We start from the raw sequence: 22,233 nt of genomic DNA, 5'->3' as shown, positions 1-22,233 counted from the left end.
GTATCGGGGAATAGGGGAAGGGAAGAGGGTTTATGGGATTTCAGGGGGTGGGGAGCCAGAAAAGGCGAAATCATTTGAAATGTAAATAAAAAATATATCAAATATAAATAAATAAATACAACAAAAAAGAAACAAATATGAAGATAAGTAATATATACAGTATACAATTGACTTTATAACTATTTACAGGACTTAAAAATATTACTGTCCATTTCCATATATGTATATAAAACATCAACTTAGTATTAGTTTTACCCCAAAGTTCACCTAACAACATAAAAAAGTATACTCCTTCTAAAAATAGTATTCATTTATTACTGTGAATGCATGTATGTATGTGTCTGTGTCTGTGTGTGTGTGTATGTGTGTGTGTTTGTGTGTGTGTGTGTGTGTGTGGTGTGGTGTGTGTGAAATTGAATATCACATGTACCTCTTGAGCACATGGAGGGCAACCATGACAAAGGAGTTTATCACATGGTATATTTTAGAACAAAAAAGAAAATATGAACTAAGTCCAGATACTTATATAATTAAAGGTGGTCAGAAAGACTTTATATATTAAACTTTTCAATGTTGGGTAGAATTGCACTCAAGAAGAAAGATAAAAGTATGAGAAACAAAACGTCATCCTCGTGGAATTAGAGAGGGGTGACATTACAAGCCAAAGATGGTGTTGTGCTAATTTTCAAAACATTGGAGAATACTGTGTTTCAAAAATATTTTGACATTCTGCAAGCATCCAGGATTGGTGCAATGGTACAAATTTGAGATTGTCACAGTTTGGAAGCTGAGGCAGGAGACTCATGGGAGATCAGGGGCTACGTAATGAGACTCTGCCTCAACAAGGAAAGTAAAGGAGGTCAGAATGTGTGTCAGCTTCTAAAGTTTCTTAAGATGCAGTTATTCTGCTGCTGTTCTATCCTCATATTGGGGTGTGTGTGTGGGTGTGGGTGTGTGAGTGTGTGTTGAGAGGTTGCTTCTCTCCTTTTTACCATGTGGATCTCAAGATCTCACTCAGCTTGTCATAGTTAGCAGTACCCTCTGTACACATGGTGCCATCCTGCAGGCCTAACTACCATTCTTTTGACTTTATAGTTAGGTTTTATTAAAAATATCACTAACATTATAGCTAATATGAATGGTTGGCAACACTTGAAACACAAAGATCTTACCCAATAATCTCCTTTTCTATTTCATCATTTTTCTTCTTCTGGTGATACAGCTTACATTCTAAAGACTGTTTTAATTCTGTAAGTTCTTTGACTGATTTTTCCTCATCTTCCATCTTAGGGAAAACATACAAAACAGCTTTAAAACTCTGGCAACTCTTCTTTCTTGAAACTATCATCTCATGAGTTCATGATCAACATGCTTAGAAACATCTAGTAAACGTGATAATCTTAACACAACCCGGGGAAGACGCAAAACTAAATTTAAACTTATTTATCTGCTGAGTTATTTTTCAGGTGTATTTATTTCTATGTGTGTGGATTTTTTTTTTGCCTGCATGTTTATCTGGCCACCACGTGTGTGCAGTTCTCACAAAGACCAGAAGTGGATGTCAGATCCACAGATACTGTATTTATAGATGCTTGTGAGCCACCATGTGGGTGCTGGGACTCAAACCTGAGTCCCTCAGGAAAGCAGCCTGTGCTCTTAACTACTGAACCATCTCTCCATCCACCTACTTATTTAGTTTTACTAAAACTTTATTATAAAGAACTTGTGAGTAAAAAAAAAATCAGAGTGAAATTTGCCAGTCCCAAAGTCTATTATACTCAGTAAATACAGTTAAAATAGACATCCTATAATGATAGACCTTCATGTGGGACTTTACATTTTTACCATCAAATAGATTTTTATGTTCTTATTCACTACAAAAAATTAAACATGCAAAATCCATGATAGATTTGAAACAAGAAAACTAATTAGCTTTATAATCTCCTTAATGGCTTTTCTTTGAAGAGTTAAATTGATCATATCATAAAATATTTTGGCTTTGGTGGTGGATAAGTGCACAGAAATAGGCTTTCTTTCCTTGAGATATGCAGAATGGATCTTATTTCCCTCTGTGTAGGTTTTCTATAATAAAGTTTATGTATTTAAAAATATTTTAAATTCATTTATGTTTTCCACTTTCCTGTTGTTTAAATTACTAAAATGTATTTGATAAAAAAGTGCAAGGCTTCACTAATAAGGATTAATTTTGAAAACTAAAGTGTGATTGCATTTGTACTCTAGTGTAGGTAGTCAAAGCTCACTTAAGTCATAATTTACCAGGTAATTTGGGGGGGGGAACTATTGCCTTACATTAGATCTTCATTCATACAATTGCAATGAAAAAATTTGAGCGTCAACAAGGATATTTTAAAAATTTTTTACCATGACTTCTGTTTTGCCATATCAACCTTACTTAAGTGTGTGTGTGTGTGTGTCTGATTGTCTATATGTCTGTGTACCTCTGTGTATGTGCACTCCCATGTGTGCATATATTTGTACATGTGCATGCATGGAGGGGTCTGGAGGTTGGTGTCCAGTGTCTTCCTTTCCTCTTCATTTTTTTGAGGCATGGTCTCTCCCTGAACCTGGATCTCTTCAATCGCCAGACTGACTGCCCAGCAACCACTAAGGATTCACTGATCTCTGCCCCCCCAGCACTGGGACTACAGACACATACACAGCTACACTAGAGATGAACACTTTGCCTACTGAGTCATCTCCTCAGAACCCCTTACATAATTTCTAAATAATGTAGCCCTTAATGTCTAGTTGGTTTTTTTTTTCTCTATTTCTCTTGGTAAATTCTCTGAATTTCTTAATTACCAACATTTGGTCAGAGTCCCTAGCCCACATGTGCAACCTACACTCTTAACTAATGCCATCTATACATCTATTTCTCCTAGGTCCATCCTCCTGGGCTTAACCCTGGAAGTCACTAAGCTGGTTAAGCACGTGTACGCTGTGTTGATTTTTATTGGTGTAACTGAGTGTAGGGACTTTGGTGGGAGCAGAATCTCAGCACCAGGGTGTTGGCTAGAAGACTACATCTTATTTTCCCATAAGCAGATCATCAATTGTTTATCTTCAGCTATTATTTCCTAATTAAAATATTCAAATCATTAGCAGTTACAGAAGGCTCTATAACTCTAAGAATGATAGCATAGTAGCACTCCGAAGGGGCTCCACTGTGACTATTAAAAATGTCTTCCTGTATGAACTAATTGCTTTTTATCTTTCAGGGTTCAATATGATTTAACTGATACTCCACAAGGAAGCTATATAAATCATATATAACTATTACGTTGAATTTAAGATAGTCATCAGTTTATCTGAACATACTTAACAATAGCCAGCACTATTCAACCCCCCAAAATAAGGGAATGTAGTACCCCCAAATCTTCCTAGTACTATGTAACCACTTACACACCCAGGTAGTGGTATCTTGTAAAACAATGTACCTTGTAAAACAATGTACCATGATTTTTCTAATAGTAACAAAGGACTTTTAAATTTCTTAACCCATTCTTAACAAAGGAATGTGCTGATAGAGAAAAGGATTAGTTCTTTAGAGAACTTGTTGCCTTTGCAAAGGACCTAGTCTCAATGATCTGCCACCCACATGATTGTTCTCAGCCATTCCTAACTACAGTTCGAGGGGACACACACTCTTCTGGTCTCCAGGGCTCTCTAGCATGCACGGTGTGATACTTGTGCATACATGCAGGCAACACACTCATACATACAAAATGATTTTTTTAATTTGCAAAAGTATGTAATGTATGATACCTAACTAACAAGATAATTCAAAATCAGCTAACTAAGGTCTTGTAATTTGTATAGTTAAGCAATTATTGAATCTCCTTTTATGGTTTTTAACTGCAACACTGTCTAAGAAGTCTGAAAATTGTTGTCTGAAGCACATAAAGTATGTTAGGTATCATCAGACATGGGCTTAAATGCCTTTCTTGAGCATTAAGATCATGTAGAAAACACACCAAAACTATAAACTGGTGTGCATCATCTGAAACCATGTTTTAATAAAAGTGATGTCCAAAAAAACTACCCTAAGTATATTAATATTTTATTGACATGGGTGTTCTATTCATGCTATGTTGTGTGGGTCAGGCAAGTATTTCATACTGGGACACATACACATGAACTTCCATTTTCCCATTCTACCATGTGGAAGGCATTCCTAGATTCTCAGGATGTGACAGTTAAGATGAACAGAACCATAAGTTGGACAGTGAGGTAGTGGTGGGTGGGGCAGTGTCCAGTTTTATATAGCAACTTGGACACAGAGATTATAGTTTTAGATAATATTTAAAGGCTATTAGTACCAATGTCATCTTTGCCTCCAATCATTAAAATAAGGGTGAAATACAGAGGCATGAGTGACCTCCACTTTTAAAATGCAAGCACTTTCTTATTTATACTATTTATAATTGTTAGAATACTAATAAGAACTGGGGTGCCATAAATATATTTTTAAATATTGATACAAATGTGCTTTAGGTTAGTTCATAATTAAGGATATATTCCTGTTTTAAAAGATAGAAAAATCTACTTCTAAGAGTTGGTTTTGATTTTGTTTCGTCTAGTCCATACACTAAAAGCATTGATTCAAAGTTACTTTAAATTATCCACACCCATAGGGGTGAAGTGTTGGCTGCTGGTAATTCGCTCGTGGTAAATGCCCAGACCTGGGACTCTGAAAAGAAACACCCAAGTGCTGTAACCATTCAGAATCTTCCCCACATGCCTCCATCTATCCATGGTCAAATCCACTTTGGAAACTAGCCAAGAATCTCTTTTAAACAGCGTGTAAAACCTCAATGTTCAGTTACAGTCATTTAATCTAATGAGAAGACAGGCTCTCGAAACTTAAAAAAAAAAATGAACATTGTCTTCTATCGTCATCAATCATATTGTCCATTTACTTAACGTGTGTGCTAAATAAGCATTTTGGTGGTACCCAAAATTAAAAGCAAGGATTCCAGCACAAATCTGAAAACAGAGGAAACGAAATCACAACAAACCGTCCTCCGGTAGCTTTGCGAGCAGTAGTTAGAAGACCTTGGGTTTCCTGGGAGAACCACAGCCTCACGCGGGAAGAAATATCGGTGGGGGCAAGTGCAGGCCACACAAGGGCTTTCAAGAGCGAACTTTGTTTCTGATGTGTTCAGAGGAGTTGTGCCCTGCTCCACTGTGATTTGAACTTTTGTGCGGGATTCCTCTAGCCTCCTATTCCTGTAGAGACTGAAAGGGCATGCAGTCTAAATATCCCATCTGCCAATAAATGTCTTCTTGAATTTTAAAGGCACTGTAAGAATGCACAGAATTTCCTCCGCTAAACTGAGTCCTAACACTGAGAAGCACATAAGAGGATGCTCTCTGTATGTATAATTATAGGTTTCAGGTCATTCCAAAGGATTACATATTTTTCTAAGCAAATTCTGAGGTAACCGACTGTCAAAGACATATATATGGCTTCACAGGTGAAAAATGCTGCCCTCTGGGAAGACCCTACATATACAGTCCTTAAGGCTGGATTAGAGATATTTAACTTGAAAGGTAGTAATGTGGGATTATGAATATTCTAACATATGTGGTTATAATAGCAAGTTCACTAATATAAGCTTATTAAATATATATTGTACCCATTAAATATATACAATTAATAAAAACATAACCCTTTTCTGGATACTTGTGCTTAGGAAACATGTTGAGGAGCTTAAAAGAAAATCCCCTCAAGGATATCTACAAGCCTTTGCTTTCAACATTCATACAGAACATGGGTAAAATTAGTGGTCATACCACTGCAGGCTTTGTGCAGGAAGGGTATGTAGTTAGTCCTTAGGGCTCCATTAGCAACAACCCTCCAAACAGCACCCAGTCTCTTAGGGTTTAGTTACAACCTTCCAAACAGCACCCAGATTTTTACTATCAGTATTTATTATCAAGTTGACAAGAAAACATATTCCAAACAACTATGTGAGGGTGTTAATGGAGAAAATCCCATCAAACATAAAGAGAGATTCAGTTTGTGCCAGAACAACACTTTGAAGGCGAGAGTTATACTATCTAACATTTCTCAAACCTATATTGGATAGCTTGCTTCTGCATCCATGAATCCCAGGACTAGTTCATTGAACTAGAAAACTCGAGAGTAATCCTTTTTCCACAGCTCTTTTGTTCTGCTTACTTGTATCGTTCATATAAAAATGCATTGCTAATCCTTAATTCTTCTATACACTGTTGCTCATAACTTTTCAGGCCACTTGGATTTGTATCTTGTACGGTTTTCCTTTGGGAGGGTTCAGACTGCAGACTTTGGATTCTGACTCCCGTCTGACTCATCGGAGAAATGTTCTTACACAATGCCTCCAAAGTTTCTCGAACTCCTGCCTGTGTCTAAAGCAAATTGAAATGATATACTTAGAGGAAACATTCAAATGTTTGCCATATATTTGATAGTTTTACTTTGAGTAAATTATTCAAACAGCAGCTTTAAATTGTTGTAAAATATTTTTCATCAACTGGAAAGATAACTCAACAGTTAAGATCTTTTGCTGCTCTTGCAAAGGACCTAAGTTTGGCCCCCAGCACTTACATGGTGATTTACGATCATACTTAACTATAGTTCCATGAGATCTGATGCTCTCTTACAGCTTCTGGTATGTATATATATGTCGGCATTCATAAACATAACAAAATAAATGTTTAAAAAGATTTAAAATTATTAGTGTCAACCATAATAATTCTGAATTAACTATTTTTCATTCATTTTTGTACGTGTGTATGTATGTGCATGTGTGTGTGTGTGTGTGTGTGTGAGAGAGAGAGAGAGAGAGAGAGAGAGAGAGAGAGAGGGAGAGACTGATTGTAGTTTGAAACCATCTTCTTAGGAAACTACCCCATCAGTGAGCTAAGTGACCCTCCCTGAATAGTTCTTCCATAACTGCTTATTTAACTAGACAATTCAGCTGCTTGTGGACTCAATTTGAATCTACTGATAAGAATACTAACAATACTTAGGCTAATCTGAGAGCAAGAGCAAGACGTGCAAGAAATGTAAGAAGCACGGAGTTTGAAGGCAGTGCTTGCTCCCAGATTCACGCTCATCAAAGAGATTGGCAGGAAGAGAACTATTGTTACATTGCAGCCAGAGGCAAAACTGATATGAGAAAGGAGCTATGGAAAAGACTGACAAATAGGAAAGAACCATCAAGTGCTGTGTGAAAGTATGTATTTCCAACGTGTACAATTTCTACATTCAAAACTACCTGATAATGCTAAAATAAATACCTATGGTGATAAGACCAAATAAAGGGTACCAGTGAGAACACGAAATCTAAAGTTGAAGCCAAGATGATAAATGTAAAGCCTTTTGTTATATCTTCATAAACCTTCACATTTCCTAATGGGTTTTAAGGCGGTGGTGGCACAGACCTTTTATCCCAGCACTCGGGAAGCAGTGGGAGGCAGGCAGATTTCTGAGTTCGAGGCCAGCCTGGTCTGCAGAGTGAGTTCCAGAACAGCCAGGGCTACACAGAGAAACCCTATCTTGAAAAACCACAAAAGATTTCTGAAATCGTAAAGCTATTATTTGAATGCAGCTTCATTGACAGCTCATGATGAGACGCTTATCCAGAATAATTTGTCGGTTAGAGAAATGGACTCTTCATAAAGAGCGCATTGGGCTCCTGCAGGGGACCTGAGTTTGGTTCTAGGCACCCAAATTGCGTGGCTCCCATCCACCTATAACTTAAGCTCTGTGGGAACTGGCACCCTATTCCGGACTCCAATATAGACAGACTCATGGGAACACGCCCACACAGATATATAAAGGTGCCTCTTTGAATAACACAGATCCAAATAAAATCCACAGGAGACTCCGAGTACTAAAAAGAAAGGTAACCAAAGCACCGATTATTGGCTTTACTTAAGGAGACACTGAGTATAAGCACAGGAGGAAAATGCCCAGGCACAGACACAGTCGGGTTCACAAGAAAGGAAGAACCCACCATTACAAGAGAACTGGAGCTTGACTCCAATGCCTGGGAACAGGCTCGAAGATGCTTCAAGCACGCATGCGTGCTCCCTCAGTAGGGCCCATTCTCCATCCGGCTGTGGGGTTACAAGCCCAGCAGAGTGTTGGTTATGTGGATTGTAAATGGCTTATTCGGAGGAGTTGTATTTTCCAGGCCATACTCTAGAACCGCAGCCTAGCTACAGCATTCCCACTGGACCCGGAGATGATGGTAAATGGAAAACTATTTTAAGTCATGACCATCCATATGAATTACAAGTGTGGGGGAGGGGGAGAGGCTTAAAATGAGCCAGAAACAAGTCGCACACCATAGGATGCAATAAATGTAGACGTTGAAGACGAGCACTGTTAATAAGAAGATGTGGTAGAGTAATAGAAATAAAGACATTAGAAAAACTGAAGGAAGTTTGCAAGGCTTCAATTGCAAGTTTATACAAGCTGTGAATTGTGCCTGGCCGAAGAAAGTTCCCCAAGTCAGGAAAGTTGAGACCAGAGAGAGGGGGGATTAATGCTTTCAAGACTAAGAACTGAAAACAACTAGAAAAATTTTGTTAAAAATGAAAAAAAAAAACAGATGTTTTATCTGACCTAAATGATGTGATTTTGGAGATGAAAGGCAGCACAATCAGTGTGGGCATGGGGTGTGGAGGGTGGGGGACTGAACACTAAGCCTGGTACACAGTAAACAAGTACTCGATGACTGAGGCACATCCTGAGCCTGCTCTGCATAGTCCAGTAAATTTCTATTCTCCTTTCCTTCAGGGACAAATTAAGCAAGTATTTCAAAATCACTCTATTTTTAATGGAACAAATGCAGTTCTCTCATGAAATGAATGGGGACCCATACTTTCTAGCCCTCCAGGTTTGTTTCTATGGATACCCTTAGGTTTACATTGTACAGCTATTCTTGCCAACCACTACTGAACACCTAAAGATTTGGAAAGCTAATAGCTGGGTGGTGGTGGCGCATGCCTTTAATCCCAGCACTTGGGAGGCAGAGGCAGGTGGATTTCTGAGTGTGAGGCCGGTGGATTTCTGAGTGTGAGGCCAGCCTGGTCTACAGAGTGAGTTCTAGGACAGCCAGGGCTACACAGAGAAACCCTGTCTTGGGAAAAAACAAAACAAAACAAAAAAATCTGGAAAGCTAAATTAGTACTTTGAGTAAGATGTTTTTTAATAAGTTTCCAGGACACAGTGTGATTTTTTGAAGACTTTACTCCTGAAAAGTCTTCACTGGAAGTAGTTCTATCATGAATCCTATACGAAATGGGGGAGTATAAATATCTCTGCTCAGCTTGTGAATACAAGCAGGCCTTCACCCTTAGGATGTTGACTCGTACACTTCATCCTATTCTCTATTATGATAGTGGAATTTTCAATGTAGAACTGATTATCAACTGTTTCCTTCTGAATACTTTCTCTGTGCGTTTATATGACCTTGTGGAAGCTCTGTTCGAAAAATCCTTTCTGTTACAGAATCAGCTGCTACCCAAAGCATCGATTTTATTAATGCATCCCCTTCTCCTGCAGCACAATAGTGAACTGGGAGATGGGGTAGGAAGCAGTATCAGTAAGGACACAATGGACACCTTTTCAGTGAGAAATTTAATATAGTCCCTAAAGATATTCCCAGGGATTATTAGCAAAGAGGATGCCTTTTTTAGCATGACAGAAATGAATGAGATCCACCTACCGGCTTTGAGCTTCGCTCTGGTCTTTCACGTGAGTTTTGCAGATATCCGCTAAGCTTTTCGATTTTCTTAGCTTGCTCTTTAACTTTAACTTTTAACTCAGAATTCTCATATTCGACCCTAAAATCCAGTGTTTTAAAAGTTATTCTCATAGACTAATCACTCTAATAGCATGTAATTTTATAAATAAATTAGCTTAGTTTACAAGGGAATGGATTTTATTGACATTTTATCCATGTCTATCATCAGATGTTGTTCCTCCTTGCCCCAGCCTTCCTCCTCCTCTGCTTCCTCCCTGAATCCCACTCTCCTGCTTCCGTGTCACAGGGGTCTTGTCCCAGTCACTTGCTCCCCTTCTGTCCTGACTGTAGAGCCCCCTGCTCCCCTTTCAAAGCCCCTCTTTCATTAGGAAATGCCACATATAATTTTGATAAATTATACAAAATAGAAACTACATAATTATGACATATTTTAAAAGTATGTCGCTTTGCAATTACATTGTTTTCCACATTGGTAAGAAAGTGCAAAATTTAGCTACAATGTAAAAATGTCATTCATGCTCTACCACTGACCTACTTCCAGAAATTAGAATTGTTTCACGTGACAACGCACAAGGTGCCAGGCTTTACTCTCAGATGTGTACTAGTTGTCACAATTGACGTATGCCCCTTATCATATCTCAAATTTGTTTTTTAAACACTCAAGTTATGCCATGTGCTGCTTTAAACTATACCTTTGTAAGTCATCTTTCAACTTCTGGGCAATTTTTATAGCCCCAATGTGTTGATCTTGTGCTTCTTGCAACTAAAGAAAAAAAGATTAAAAATAATTTACAAACATCCTGTCATAAATGTACCCATCAATCGATAATGTGTTAAAGACTTGTAGAACATGGGTAGATCCCTTCGTGAACATGCTGTCTGTGGCAAGTTTGGTGGCGAAATTTCCCAGACAATGGAGTATTGACACTCACAGAGTCTGAAGTAATACTGTTTCCCTTGTCATAAAAAAAATGTGTCTTAATGTCTCTCTAAGACTGATATATATTATTCTTAAATTTAAACTGTATATTATCTGATACAGGTGCTGAAAGGCGTGAGAAATGGGGAAACGAAGACACCCTTGTGGTGTTTATCATTTTTGCATTCCAAATGCTAACATCATCATTGTTGCACAAAGTTCTGATAAATGCAAACAGCAACATCTCTGTCCAGTCACGAGACACACTGAGGTGACACGTATTGTCTTGCCTACTGATATGTCAGGTGTTTCAAGTTTCTGTAGGTATAGGATAATGGCAGGTTGGCTCTTGATTTAAGTTAAGAAAGCCTATTTAACAGATCACATGACTGTCCTTACATACAACAAATGTATTAACTCAGTCAAAGGGCCATTCTAAGTAATGCAGGTGACACTCATGAGATGTGGATGTTTTGCCGGTGACCGGTTCACCTCCTTCAGGGTGTCCCTCGCATTCTTCAGTTCCAGGTCTCGTGTCCTCAGGCGCATTGCGGACTGAGTCTCGGCAGCTCTCGCCCTGTGCTGCTTTTCTTTTTCACTTAAATGTTTCTTCAAAATTTCATAAATACAATGAATATCCCTCGACTCCTCGAGTTCTTTTCTCAGAGTGAACCTGGAGTTGAGAGTACATGCCGTGGAATGAGAGTTGTTGGAAAACGCAGTATCCACCTCCATCTTTTTAGGTTACTTATCATTATGATAAATTGTATGAAAAAGAATCTGTTTACAATAAAAGAAGAAACTGGACTTGTGTTGCCAAACACTTGTGCTTTCTAGCTCTGCATTTTTCATTTTATAATTTAAGATTAGGTTAAGCTTCCTGCAGACTGGGCAAGTTATATTGAATAATATAACTGTTTTATATATAACACATACATATATACATACATATGTTTTATATATATATATATATATAACTGTTATCACATGAACATATATGTGTGTGTGTATATATATACACATGAACATATATATGTGTGTGTGTATATATATATATATATATATATATATATATATATATATAACAATTGATGAAAGACAGAGGCCATAAATTTGAAAGCAAGGGTATATGGAAGGGTTTGGAGAAAGGAAAGTGAAGAAACAAACCTAATTGTATCTCAAAAATAATCAAGTAAAAGATTAAAGATTCTAACATCACCTATGCCTTTTATGCTTGCTTGGATTTTTTTTTCCTTTTTGTAACAATTTCAACTTCCTTTGTTAATTATTATGTAATTTATGAAAAACTTAAGAATCCCACTTCAGACAGGACAACGAGAAATAGCTAAACTAATATTAAACACCGTGTTCTTCCACCACAGAGAACGACCATTCAGGTGTGCTGGCATGGGTTGGGTCCAGTTGAAACCTGGGGCAAATGGTTCCTTGTGGTGCCTGTTACCAAACCAGAGCTGGTGCTGGTGTCCAGGTCAGTGCCTGCTGCTCCTCTTCTCCACTCCTCTCACCCCACCCCTACCGTCCCTGCAGCTCATGGGCTTCACCCCTACCCCCAGTTCCTCCATTTGGGCTGTGGGCTCTCTTAGCCCTCCCTCTCTCTTCCCTGCTCTCTGATCCTCTCTCTTACCAATCCCTCACCCCTTCTCTCTTGTCCCTTCTGTTTGCCCCTCTTTCTATGTCCCCCTCCCCCAAGCTTTCGCCACCCTCTCACTTTTTCCCCACCCCCTCCTTTCATAGCACACCTCACTGTGCTCAGAGCAGTACACAACTTTCTCTCCCTGCTCTGGACTCTTGCAGGTGTCTCTGGCAATACAACAAAAGCCTTTCCCTCAGCCATACTTTGGAGTGGGTCATGCACTTACTTTACACTGTTTGTGCTTTTAATCCCAGCATTTTGGAGGTGAAGGCAGGTGGAGCTCTGTGAGGTCAGGACACACTGAGCCTACAGTCAGAGTGACGTGATGTCTTGAGGGGGAAAAGGTGTTTTCTACTTTAATCTATGTGTGAAAGTGATGATTTCATAATATAATCAGCTATCATTTCCTTTGTTCTTTTTATTTGATGTGTGGTGATTCGAAATAAGCCCATTATCTTCAGCACACATATACACACACAAAACATCTTATATTCCTTTTTTCAAATATTTTTATTTTCTATATTCTTTGTTTACATTCCAAATGATTTCCCCTTTCCCAGATCCCCCCCTCCCCATATGTCCCATAAACCTTCTTCTCTCCATCCATTCTCCAATCACCTCCCTCCTTTTTCTCTGTCCTTATATTTCCTTCCCATGCTAGATCAATCCTTTCCAGGATCAGGACCCTCTCCATACTTCTTCATGGGAGTCATTTGTTACGCGATTTGTGCCTTGGGTATTCAGGGCTTCTGGGCTAATTAATATCCACTTATCAGAGATTGCATTCCATGTGTATTCTTTTGTGATTGGGTTACTTCACTTAGGATGATATTTTCCAGATCAAACCATTTGCCTAAAAATTTTGTGAATTCATTGTTTCTAATTGCTGAGTAGTATTCCATTGTGTAAATATACCACATTTTCTGTATCCATTCCTCCTTTAAGGGACATCTGGGTTCCTTCCAGCTTCTGGCTATTATAAGGCTGCTATGAACATAATGGAGCATGTGTCTTTATTGCATGCTGGGGAATCCTTTGGGTATATGGCCAGGAGAGGTATAGCAGGGTCTTCTGGAAGTGTCATGTCCAGTTTTCTGAGGAACCACCAGACTGATTTCCAAAGTGGTTGTACCATCTTACAGCCCCACCAGCAGTGGAGGAGTGTTCCTCTTTCTCCATATCCTCGCCAATACCTGCTGTCTCCTGAGTTTTTGACCTTAGCCATTCTGACTGGTGTAAGGTGAAATCTCAGGGTTGTTTTGATTTGCATTTCCTTAATGGCTAATGATGTTGAGCACTTCTTAAATGCCTCTCGGCCATCCAAATTTCTTCAGGTGAAAATTCTTTGTTTAGATCTGTACCCTATTTTTAATAGGGTTATTTGGTTGCCTGGGCTCTAACTTCTTGAGTTCTTTGTATATATTGGATATTAGCCCATTATCAGATGTAGGGTTGGTGAATATTCTTTCCCAATTTGATGGTTGCCGTTTTGTCCTTTTAACAGTGTCCTTTGCCTTACAGAAACTTTGTAATTTTATGAGGTCCCATTTGTCAATTCTTGATCTTAGAGCATAAGCTATTGGTGATCTGTTCAGAAACTTTTCCCCTGTGCCCATGTCCTCAAGGGTCTTCCTCAGTTTCTTTTCTATTAGTTTCAGTGTGTCTGGTTTTACATGGAGGTCCTTGATCCACTCCGGAGTGAAGCTTAGTACATGGAGATAAGAATGGATCAATGCGCATTCTTCTGCATGCTGACCTTCAATTGAACCAGCACCATTTGTTGAAAAGGCTGTCTTTTTTCCACTGGATGTTTTCGGCTCCTTTGTCGAAGATCAAGTGACCATAGGTGTGTGGATTCATTTCTGGATCTTCAATTCTATTCCATTGGTCCACTTGTCTGTCACTGTGCCAATACCATGCAGTTTTTAACACTATTGCTCTGTAGTATTGCTTGAAGTCAGGGATACTGATTCCCCCAGAATTTCTTTTATTGTTGAGAATAGTTTTAGCTATCTTGGGTTTTTTGTTATTCCAGATGAATTTGAGAATTGCTTTTTCTAACTCTGTGAAGAACTGAGTTGAGTTTGATGGGGATTGTGTTGAATCTGTAGATTGCTTTTGGCAAGATGGCCATTTTAACTATATTAATCCTGCCGATCCACGAGCATGGCAGATTTTTCCATTTTTCTGAGATCTTCTTTGATTTCTTTCTTCAGAGACCTGAAGTTCTTCTCCTATAGATCTTTCACTTGCTTGGTTAGAGTCACACCAAGATACTTTATATTGTTTGTGGCTATTGTGATGGGTGTCATTTCCCTAACTTCTTTCTCAGCCTGCTTATCCTTTGAGTATAGGAAGGCAACTGATTTGCTTGAGTTTATTTTATAACCAGCCACTTTGCTGAAGTTGTTTATCAGCTGTAGGAGTTCTCTGGTGGAGGTTTTCAGGTCACTTAAGTAGACTGTCATGTCATCTACAAATAGTGATAATTTGACTTCTTCCTTTCCAATTTGTATCCCCTTGACCTCCTTGTGTTGTCTAATTGCTCTAGCTAGAACTTCAAGTACTATATTGAAAAGATATGGACAGAGAGGACAGCCTTGTCTAGTCCCTGATTTTAATGGGAAGTTTCTCTCTGTTTAGTTTGATGTTGGCTACCGGTTTGCTGTATATTGCTTTAACGATGTTTAGGTATGGGCCTTGAATTCCTGTTCTTTCCAAGACTTTTAGCATGAAGGGATGCTGAATTTTGTCAAATGCCTTTTCTGCATCTAATGAGATGACCATATGGTTTTTTTCTTTGAGTTTGTTTATGTAGTGGATTGCATTGATGGATTTCCTTATATTGAACCATCCCTGCATCCCTGGGATGAAGCCTACTTGATCATGGTGGATGATCATTTTGATGTGTTCTTGGATTCGGTTGGCAAGAATTTTATTAAGTATTTTTGCATCAATATTCATAAGGGAAATTGGCCTGAAGTTCTCTTTCTTTGTTGGATCTTTGTGTGGTTTTGGTATCAGCGTAATTGTGGCTTCATAGAATGAGTTGGGTAGAGTTCCTTCTGTTTCTATTTTGTGGAATAGTTTGAAGAGTATTGGTGTTAGGTCTTCTATGAAGGTTTGATAGAATTCTGCACTGAAGCCATCTGGTCCCGTGCTTTTTTTGGTTGGGAGACTTTCTATGACCCTTTTTATTTCTTCGGGTGTTATGGATCTGTTTCGTTGATCTATTTGATCCTGATTTAGTTTTGGTGTCAGATATCTGTCTAGGAAACTGCCCATTTCCTCCAGATTCTCCAGTTGTGTTGAGTATAGGCTTTTGTAGTAGGATCTAATAATTTTTTGAATTTCCTCAGTTTCTGTTGTTATATCTCCCTTTACATTTCTAAGTTTGTTAATCTGGATACTATCTCTGTACCCTTTGGTTAGTCTGGCTAAGGGTTTATCTATCTTGTTGATTTTCTCAAAGAACCAGCTCCTGGTTTTGTTGATTCTTTGTATGGTTCCCTTTGTTTCTACTTGCTTGATTTCGGCCCTGAGTTTGATGATTTCCTGCCTTCTACTCCTCCTGGGTGAAATAGCTTCTTTTTGTTCCAGGGCTTTCAGGTGTGTCATTAAGCTGTTAATGTATGCTCTCTCCATTTTCTTTTTGGAGGCACTCAGGGCTATGAGTTTTCCTCTTGGCACTGCTTTCATTGTGTCCCATAGATTTGGGTATGTTGTGTCTTCATTTTCATTGTGTTCTAAAAAGTCTTTCATTTCTTTATTTCTTCCTTGACCAAGGTATCATTGAGTAGAATGTTTTTCAGTTTCCACATATATGTGGGTTTTCTGTTGTTTTTGTTGCTATTGAAGACCACTTTTACTCCATAGTTATCTGATAGGAGGCATGGGATTAGTTCGATCTTCTTATATTTGTTGAGGTCTGTCTTGTGACCAATTATATGGTCGATTTTGGAGAAGGTACCATGAGGTGCTGAGAAAAAGGTATATTCTTTTGTTTTAGGATAGAATGTTCTATATATATCTCTAATTGGTCCAAAGCTTCAATTAGTTTCATTGTGTCCCTGTTTAGTTTCTGTTTTCCTGATCGGTCCATTGAGGAAAGTGCAGTGTTGAAGTCACCCACAATTATTGTGTTAGGTGCAATGTGTGCTTTGAGCTTTAATAAAGTTTCTTTTATGAATGAGGGTGCCCTTGCATTTGGAGCATAGATGTTCAGGATTGAGAGTTCTTCTTGTTGGATTTTTCCTTTGACCAGCAAGAAGTGTCCCTCAGAGTCTCTTTTCATGACTTTGGGTTGAAAGTCAATTTTATTTGATATTAGAATGGCTACTCCAGCTTGTTTCCTGAGACCATTTGCTTGTAAAATTGTCTTCCAGCCTTTTACTCTAAGATACTGTTTGTCTTTGACACTGAGGTGTGTTTCCTGTATGAAGCAAAATGTAGGGTCCTGTTTACCTATCCAGTCGGTTAGTCTATGTCTTTTTATTGGGGCATTGAGCGCATTGATGTTAAGAGATATTAAGGAACAGTGATTATTACTTCCTGTCATTTTTAATGTTATTTTTTAAATTTGATTGCTTAACTTCTTTTGGGTTTGATGAAAGAAGGTTACTATCTTGCTTTTTCCAGGGTGAAGTTTCCCTCCTTGTATTGGTGTTTTCCTCCTATTATCCTTAGTAGGGCTGGGTTTGTGGATAGATATTGGGTAAACTTGGTTTTTGTCATGGAATATCTTAGTTTCTCCATCTACGGTGATTGAGAGTTTTGCTGGGTATAGTAGTTTTTGCTGGCATTTGTGTTCTCTTAGAGTCTGCATGAGATCTGCCTAGGATCTTCTAGCTTTCATACTCTCAGGTGAGAAGTCTGGTGTGATTTTGATAGGTCTTCCTTTATATGTTACTTGGCCTTTTTCTCTTACTGCCTTTAATATTCTTTCTTTGTTTAGCACATTTTGGTGTTTTGATTATTATGTGATGGGAAGTATTTCTATTCTGGTCCAGTCTGTTTGGAGTTCTGTAGGCTTCTTGTATATTCATGGGCATCTCTCTCTTTAGGTTAGGGAAGTTTTCTTCCATAATTTTATTGAAGATGTTTGCTGGCCCTTTAAGTTGTAAATCTTCACTCTCATCTATGCCTATAATCCTTAGGTTTGGTCTTCTCATTGTGTCCCGGATTTCCTGGATATTTTGGGTTACAAGCTTTTTGCATTTTGCATTTTCTTTAACTGTTGAGTCCATGGTTTCTATGGTATCTTCAGCATCTGAGATTCTTTCTTCTATCTCTTGTATTCTGTTGTTGATATTTGCATCTATGTCCCCTGATTTCTTCCCACGGTTTTCTATCTCCAAAGTTGTCTCCCTTTGAGTTTTCTTAGTTGTTTCTTCTTCTGATTTTAGATCCCGGATGGTTTTGCTTAGCTCCTTCACTTGCTTGTTTGCGTTTTCCTGTAATTCTTTAAGACATTTTTGTGTTTCCCCTTTCATGACCTCAGCCTGTTGACCAAAGTTCTCCTGTATTTCTTTAAGTAATTTTTACATTTCCTCCTTATTGGCCTTTGTATTCTCCTGAATTTATTTCAATGATTTTTGTGTTTCCCTTCTAAGGGCTTCTAACTTTTGATCCATTTTCTCATGAATTTCTTTAAGTATGTCCTTCATGTGTTCCTGTACCAGCATCATAACCAGTGATTTTAAATCCAAATCTTGTTTTTCTGGTGTGATGGGGTATCCAGGACATGCTGTTAAAGGAGAATTGGGTTCAGATGCTGCCATATTGCCTTGATTTCTGGTAGTGATGTTCCTGCATTTGCCTTTTGCCATCTAGTTCTCACTGGTGTTAGTTGGTCTTATCAATGCTGGACTCACCAGTGCAAGCTGCTTCTTCCCAGGTGGCATCTGCTGCACAGCTGACCTCCTGCACTGCCTGGGTGCTGTGGGAGGCTGTTCAGATCCCAAAGCAGAGACCTGAAGGCTCCTTCCTGGGGCCTGCTGGACTCACCAGAGCACACTGACTCCTCCCAGCTGGCCTCCTGGGTTTCCCTCTGGCCTCTTGCAGGGCCTGGAGATGTGGTGTTTTAGCCCAGGCTGTTCTGGATCCCGAAGTGGAGATCTGAAGGCTCCTGCCAGAGGCCTCAGGACTGGAACCTAAGCTCTGTGGTGCCAACACACCAAAGCAAGCTGTGTGCTTCCAGTCTGCCTCCGGGTGCACACCAGGCCTCCAGAAATGTATATTCCTTAATGTTTTAGTTAATTCCTTAGTGTTTTCATGTAATAAAATGACCATTTCATGCTCTATTAATAGAATAATGAATAAATATAAACTTTATATTTTAGAAAGATTTTAGAAATATTGATCCAAGACATTTTTAAACTTCCCAAATTTTCAATATATGATTCTATATTGATGGGCTCATTTAAAGTAAATAATTAAGAATGTAGGAAATTATTTATCTAGACAATAGTACCTACTGAATTATTTCTAAATCAATATGATAAAAATTCCACATGATACTATGAGGTAAACAGTGAACTTTCTATTGCAAAATGTCTACAATACACACATTAAAACTGAGACTTTAAAGAGTGTATATTTAATTATTAGTGATGCCCATGATTAGCAACTTGTTTTATTATTCTGAACAATTTCTCAATCTATGAGAAACAGAATTTTTCTCCTGCAAAACTGTCAAAGGAAAACCAGCAATTCCAAGACTGCATCCCGGTATCTGTAACACAAAGAGGCTACGTATGGCTTGACCAGTAGCATGTCATACCTCAGGTTCCAGAATTCTTCATCCCCTTGCACCTTTTCATGCTCTAACTTTGATTTCTCCTCTCTTGTTTCTGACATTTCCTTCTTTTGGGCATTCTTCTCATTTTCTATTTTCTTATTTCTTTTTCTAAGTAGTTCATTAACTTTTTTAAGATCTATTGATGAGTTATACGAGTTAAGTGAATCCTGTCTTTTAAATCCAGAATCTGGATAAAGGGAAAAAAGACAAAATGAAATACAGGAATGCCTTTTTTCAGTGTGTGTGTATGTGTGTATGTGTGTGTGTGTGTGTGTGTGTGATGTGTATTGTGTATATCAGTATATTTTAATCTCCTTTCATTTCTAAACAGGTATAGACTGATGCTGACTGAATGCCTAGGGTACTAATTTCCTTGAACTAAACTTTAAAAGGAACAGACAAGATCTATATGTTTAGTGTAAAGTCTAGTAGAAAAGACAGATTAATTACTGCTATGAATTCAGAAAGCTGAGATTAAAAAATACAAACAAAAACAACAACAAAAGCAAACAAAACCAGGAGTTTTGTAAAAGGTGTAAAAATAATGCATGGAGCAGCTGGGCAGATGGTAAGCAGGATTGCGGCCAGTTTGCAGAGGTCTGAGAATGCTGCAGGCTGCTTCTGCCCAGTGTGGAGACAGGGTACTGTGCCAATTGCTATTAGTGCATGAAACAAACATGGTGGGAAATGGTGTGTGAAGCCATTTGTGAGACAGTGGTAAGATTGAATTCTGGTAAGAGTGAATTCCTAAAGCCCCACATCCCTGAGGTATGAGGGAGTTTAGGCCAAGATACAGAAGCGTGAATTGGAAAAGTTAGCCAAGGCAAAAATAGTGGAGTGTTTGCATAAACTTAGTGTTCAAAGAAAGTAGAAGAATCCTGGGTTTGAGGCCAGCACGGTGCTGCCTCAGAAACCAGAGGAGCATCTGGCACTGGGGTGGTCTGGCACTGGGGTGGTGGGCCAATAGGAGGGAGATCCCTTACCGAGATCCTGCCCAGGACACCAGACTCAATTCCTACCACCACAAATAAAAGCGTCTGTCAGCCCCCTGAGGTTAGTTGACAAACTCCTGCGTGACATGAAATCAGTGTCCTCAAGATGGCATTGGGTAAAGGTTCTGCTCTGCTAGGCAACCTGAGTTCGATCCCTGGGATAGACATAGTGGAGGGAACCAACTCATGACCACTCTTCTCTGGGCTTCATAAATGTGCTCTGACATATGCACACGTGGGACATACAGTAAGTAAATGCAACCACAAAGACATCATGGATTCTAGAGAGAATCTCTTTGCTTCTATATGAGGAATTAGATGATTTTGATATCTATGGCCCAGGAAGCAATCAACTGATACCAAGTGGCTAGGACCTTCATCTGGGGCTCCTCGATGAAGCGATCAATTCATGTCATTTTCTAACTAGTATCCTGCAGATTCCTTCCTCAGCCTAGGCCCTTGAAAGCTGACCAGGAATGGTGAGGGAACAAAGACATAACAGACACACGTACAGAGAAAAGCTGGGATTGAGTAGATGGGCTTTCTGATGCAGAAGCTTCAGCACTTGAGTAGATCAGTGTGTTTATTATAGACAGCTGAACAGGGAGATGGGGTCACTGCATGAAGCTAAATAAGCTGAAGCTAGCTCATCCTGGTAGGAGCAGCAGCTGCAGGAAAGCAGTCTCAAAGAGTAAACATCAGGAGAGAAAGCTATGCTGGACACTTTCTGTGGGACCAGAAGAAAGCTTTGCCCTCCCTCTATGCCTCACTCAGGGAAGACTAAGCCACACCCTATGGGACTAAGCCACTGGAGTCTTTGACATCCTCATGCCTGTGTCTGACAATACACATTCATTCAGGACCTCTCTAGCTCCCTCAAGTACTCTGTAGTATTCTCTTAATATATACTGTATAAAGAGGATGGAAAACCACACAACTTTATTAAAATACATGAAATGCATAAAAATCTAATAAAATATGGAAAACACATATTAAAACACCCATAAAAAAAAAAACGATCATCCACCATGATCAAGTAGGCTTTATCCCAGGGATGCAGGGTTGGTTCAATATACGGAAATCCATCAATGCAATCCACTACATAAACAAACTCAAAGAAAAAAACCACATGGTCATTTCATTGGATGCTGAAAAGGCATTGGAAAAAATTCAGCATCCTTTCATGCTTAAAGTCTTGGAAAGAACAGGAACTCAAGGCCCATACCTAACATAGTAAAAGCAATATACAGCAAACTGGTAGCCAACATCAAACTAAATGGAGAGAAACTTGAAGCAATCCCACTAAAATCAGGGACTAGACAGGGCTATACCCTTTCTCCTTATCTTTTCAATATTGTACTTGAGGTACTAGCTCGGGCAATTAGACAACATAAGGAGGTCAAAGGGATACAAATTGGAAAGGAAGAAGTCAAACTATCATTATTTGCAGATGACATGATAGTCTACCTAAGTGACCCAAAAAACTCTACTAGAGAACTCCTACAGTTGATAAACAGCTTCAGCAAAGTGGCAGGTTATAAAATCAACTCAAGCAAATCAGTAGCTTTCCTATACTCAAAGGATAAGCAGGCTGAGAAAGAAATTAGGGAAATGACACTCTTCACAATAGCCACAAACAGTATAAAGTACATGGGGGTGACTGTTACCAAACATGTGAAAGATCTGTATGACAAGAACTTCAAGACTCTGAAGAAGGAAATGGAAGAAGACATCAAAAATGGGAAAACCTCCCATGCTCATGGATCAGTAGAATCAATATAGTTAAAATGGCCATTTTGCCAAAAGCAATATACAGATTCAATGCAATACCCATCAAAATCCCAACTCAATTCTTCACAGAGTTAGAAAGAGCAATTATCAAATTCATCTGGAATAACAAAAATTCCAGGATAGCTAAAACTATTCTCAGCAACAAAAGAAATTCTGGGGGAATCAATATCCCTGACCTCAAGCAATACTACAGAGCAATAGTGTTAAAAACTGCATTGTATTTGGTACAGTGAATCAATGGAACAGGATTGAAGATCCAGAAATGAACCTATGGCCACTTGATCCTTGACAAA

At 38.8% G+C, this 22,233-nt stretch overlaps 1 protein-coding gene across 1 annotated transcript in view; it reads right to left on the bottom strand.

Annotated features, from left to right (window-relative positions):
- The window catches only part of Potea (POTE ankyrin domain family member A), a 172,068-nt gene that overhangs the window by 4,910 nt on the left and 144,925 nt on the right, over positions 1-22,233 (bottom strand). The window contains exons 59-65 of the mRNA XM_052162877.1: positions 19,140-19,344; positions 11,197-11,377; positions 10,478-10,548; positions 9,747-9,864; positions 6,206-6,414; positions 5,040-5,259; positions 1,173-1,285 (exon numbers count right to left, since the gene is read on the bottom strand). Of these exons, the coding sequence (XP_052018837.1) occupies positions 1,173-1,285; positions 5,040-5,259; positions 6,206-6,414; positions 9,747-9,864; positions 10,478-10,548; positions 11,197-11,377; positions 19,140-19,344 (1,117 nt within the window). The remainder of the gene's footprint in view (positions 1-1,172; positions 1,286-5,039; positions 5,260-6,205; positions 6,415-9,746; positions 9,865-10,477; positions 10,549-11,196; positions 11,378-19,139; positions 19,345-22,233) is intronic.

Source organism: Apodemus sylvaticus, chromosome 18 (genome assembly GCF_947179515.1).
Source record: "Apodemus sylvaticus chromosome 18, mApoSyl1.1, whole genome shotgun sequence".
NCBI lineage: Eukaryota > Metazoa > Chordata > Mammalia > Rodentia > Muridae > Apodemus > Apodemus sylvaticus.
The sequence above is the reverse complement of the archived record's forward strand: the minus strand, read 5'-3'. Positions and strand labels throughout refer to the sequence as shown.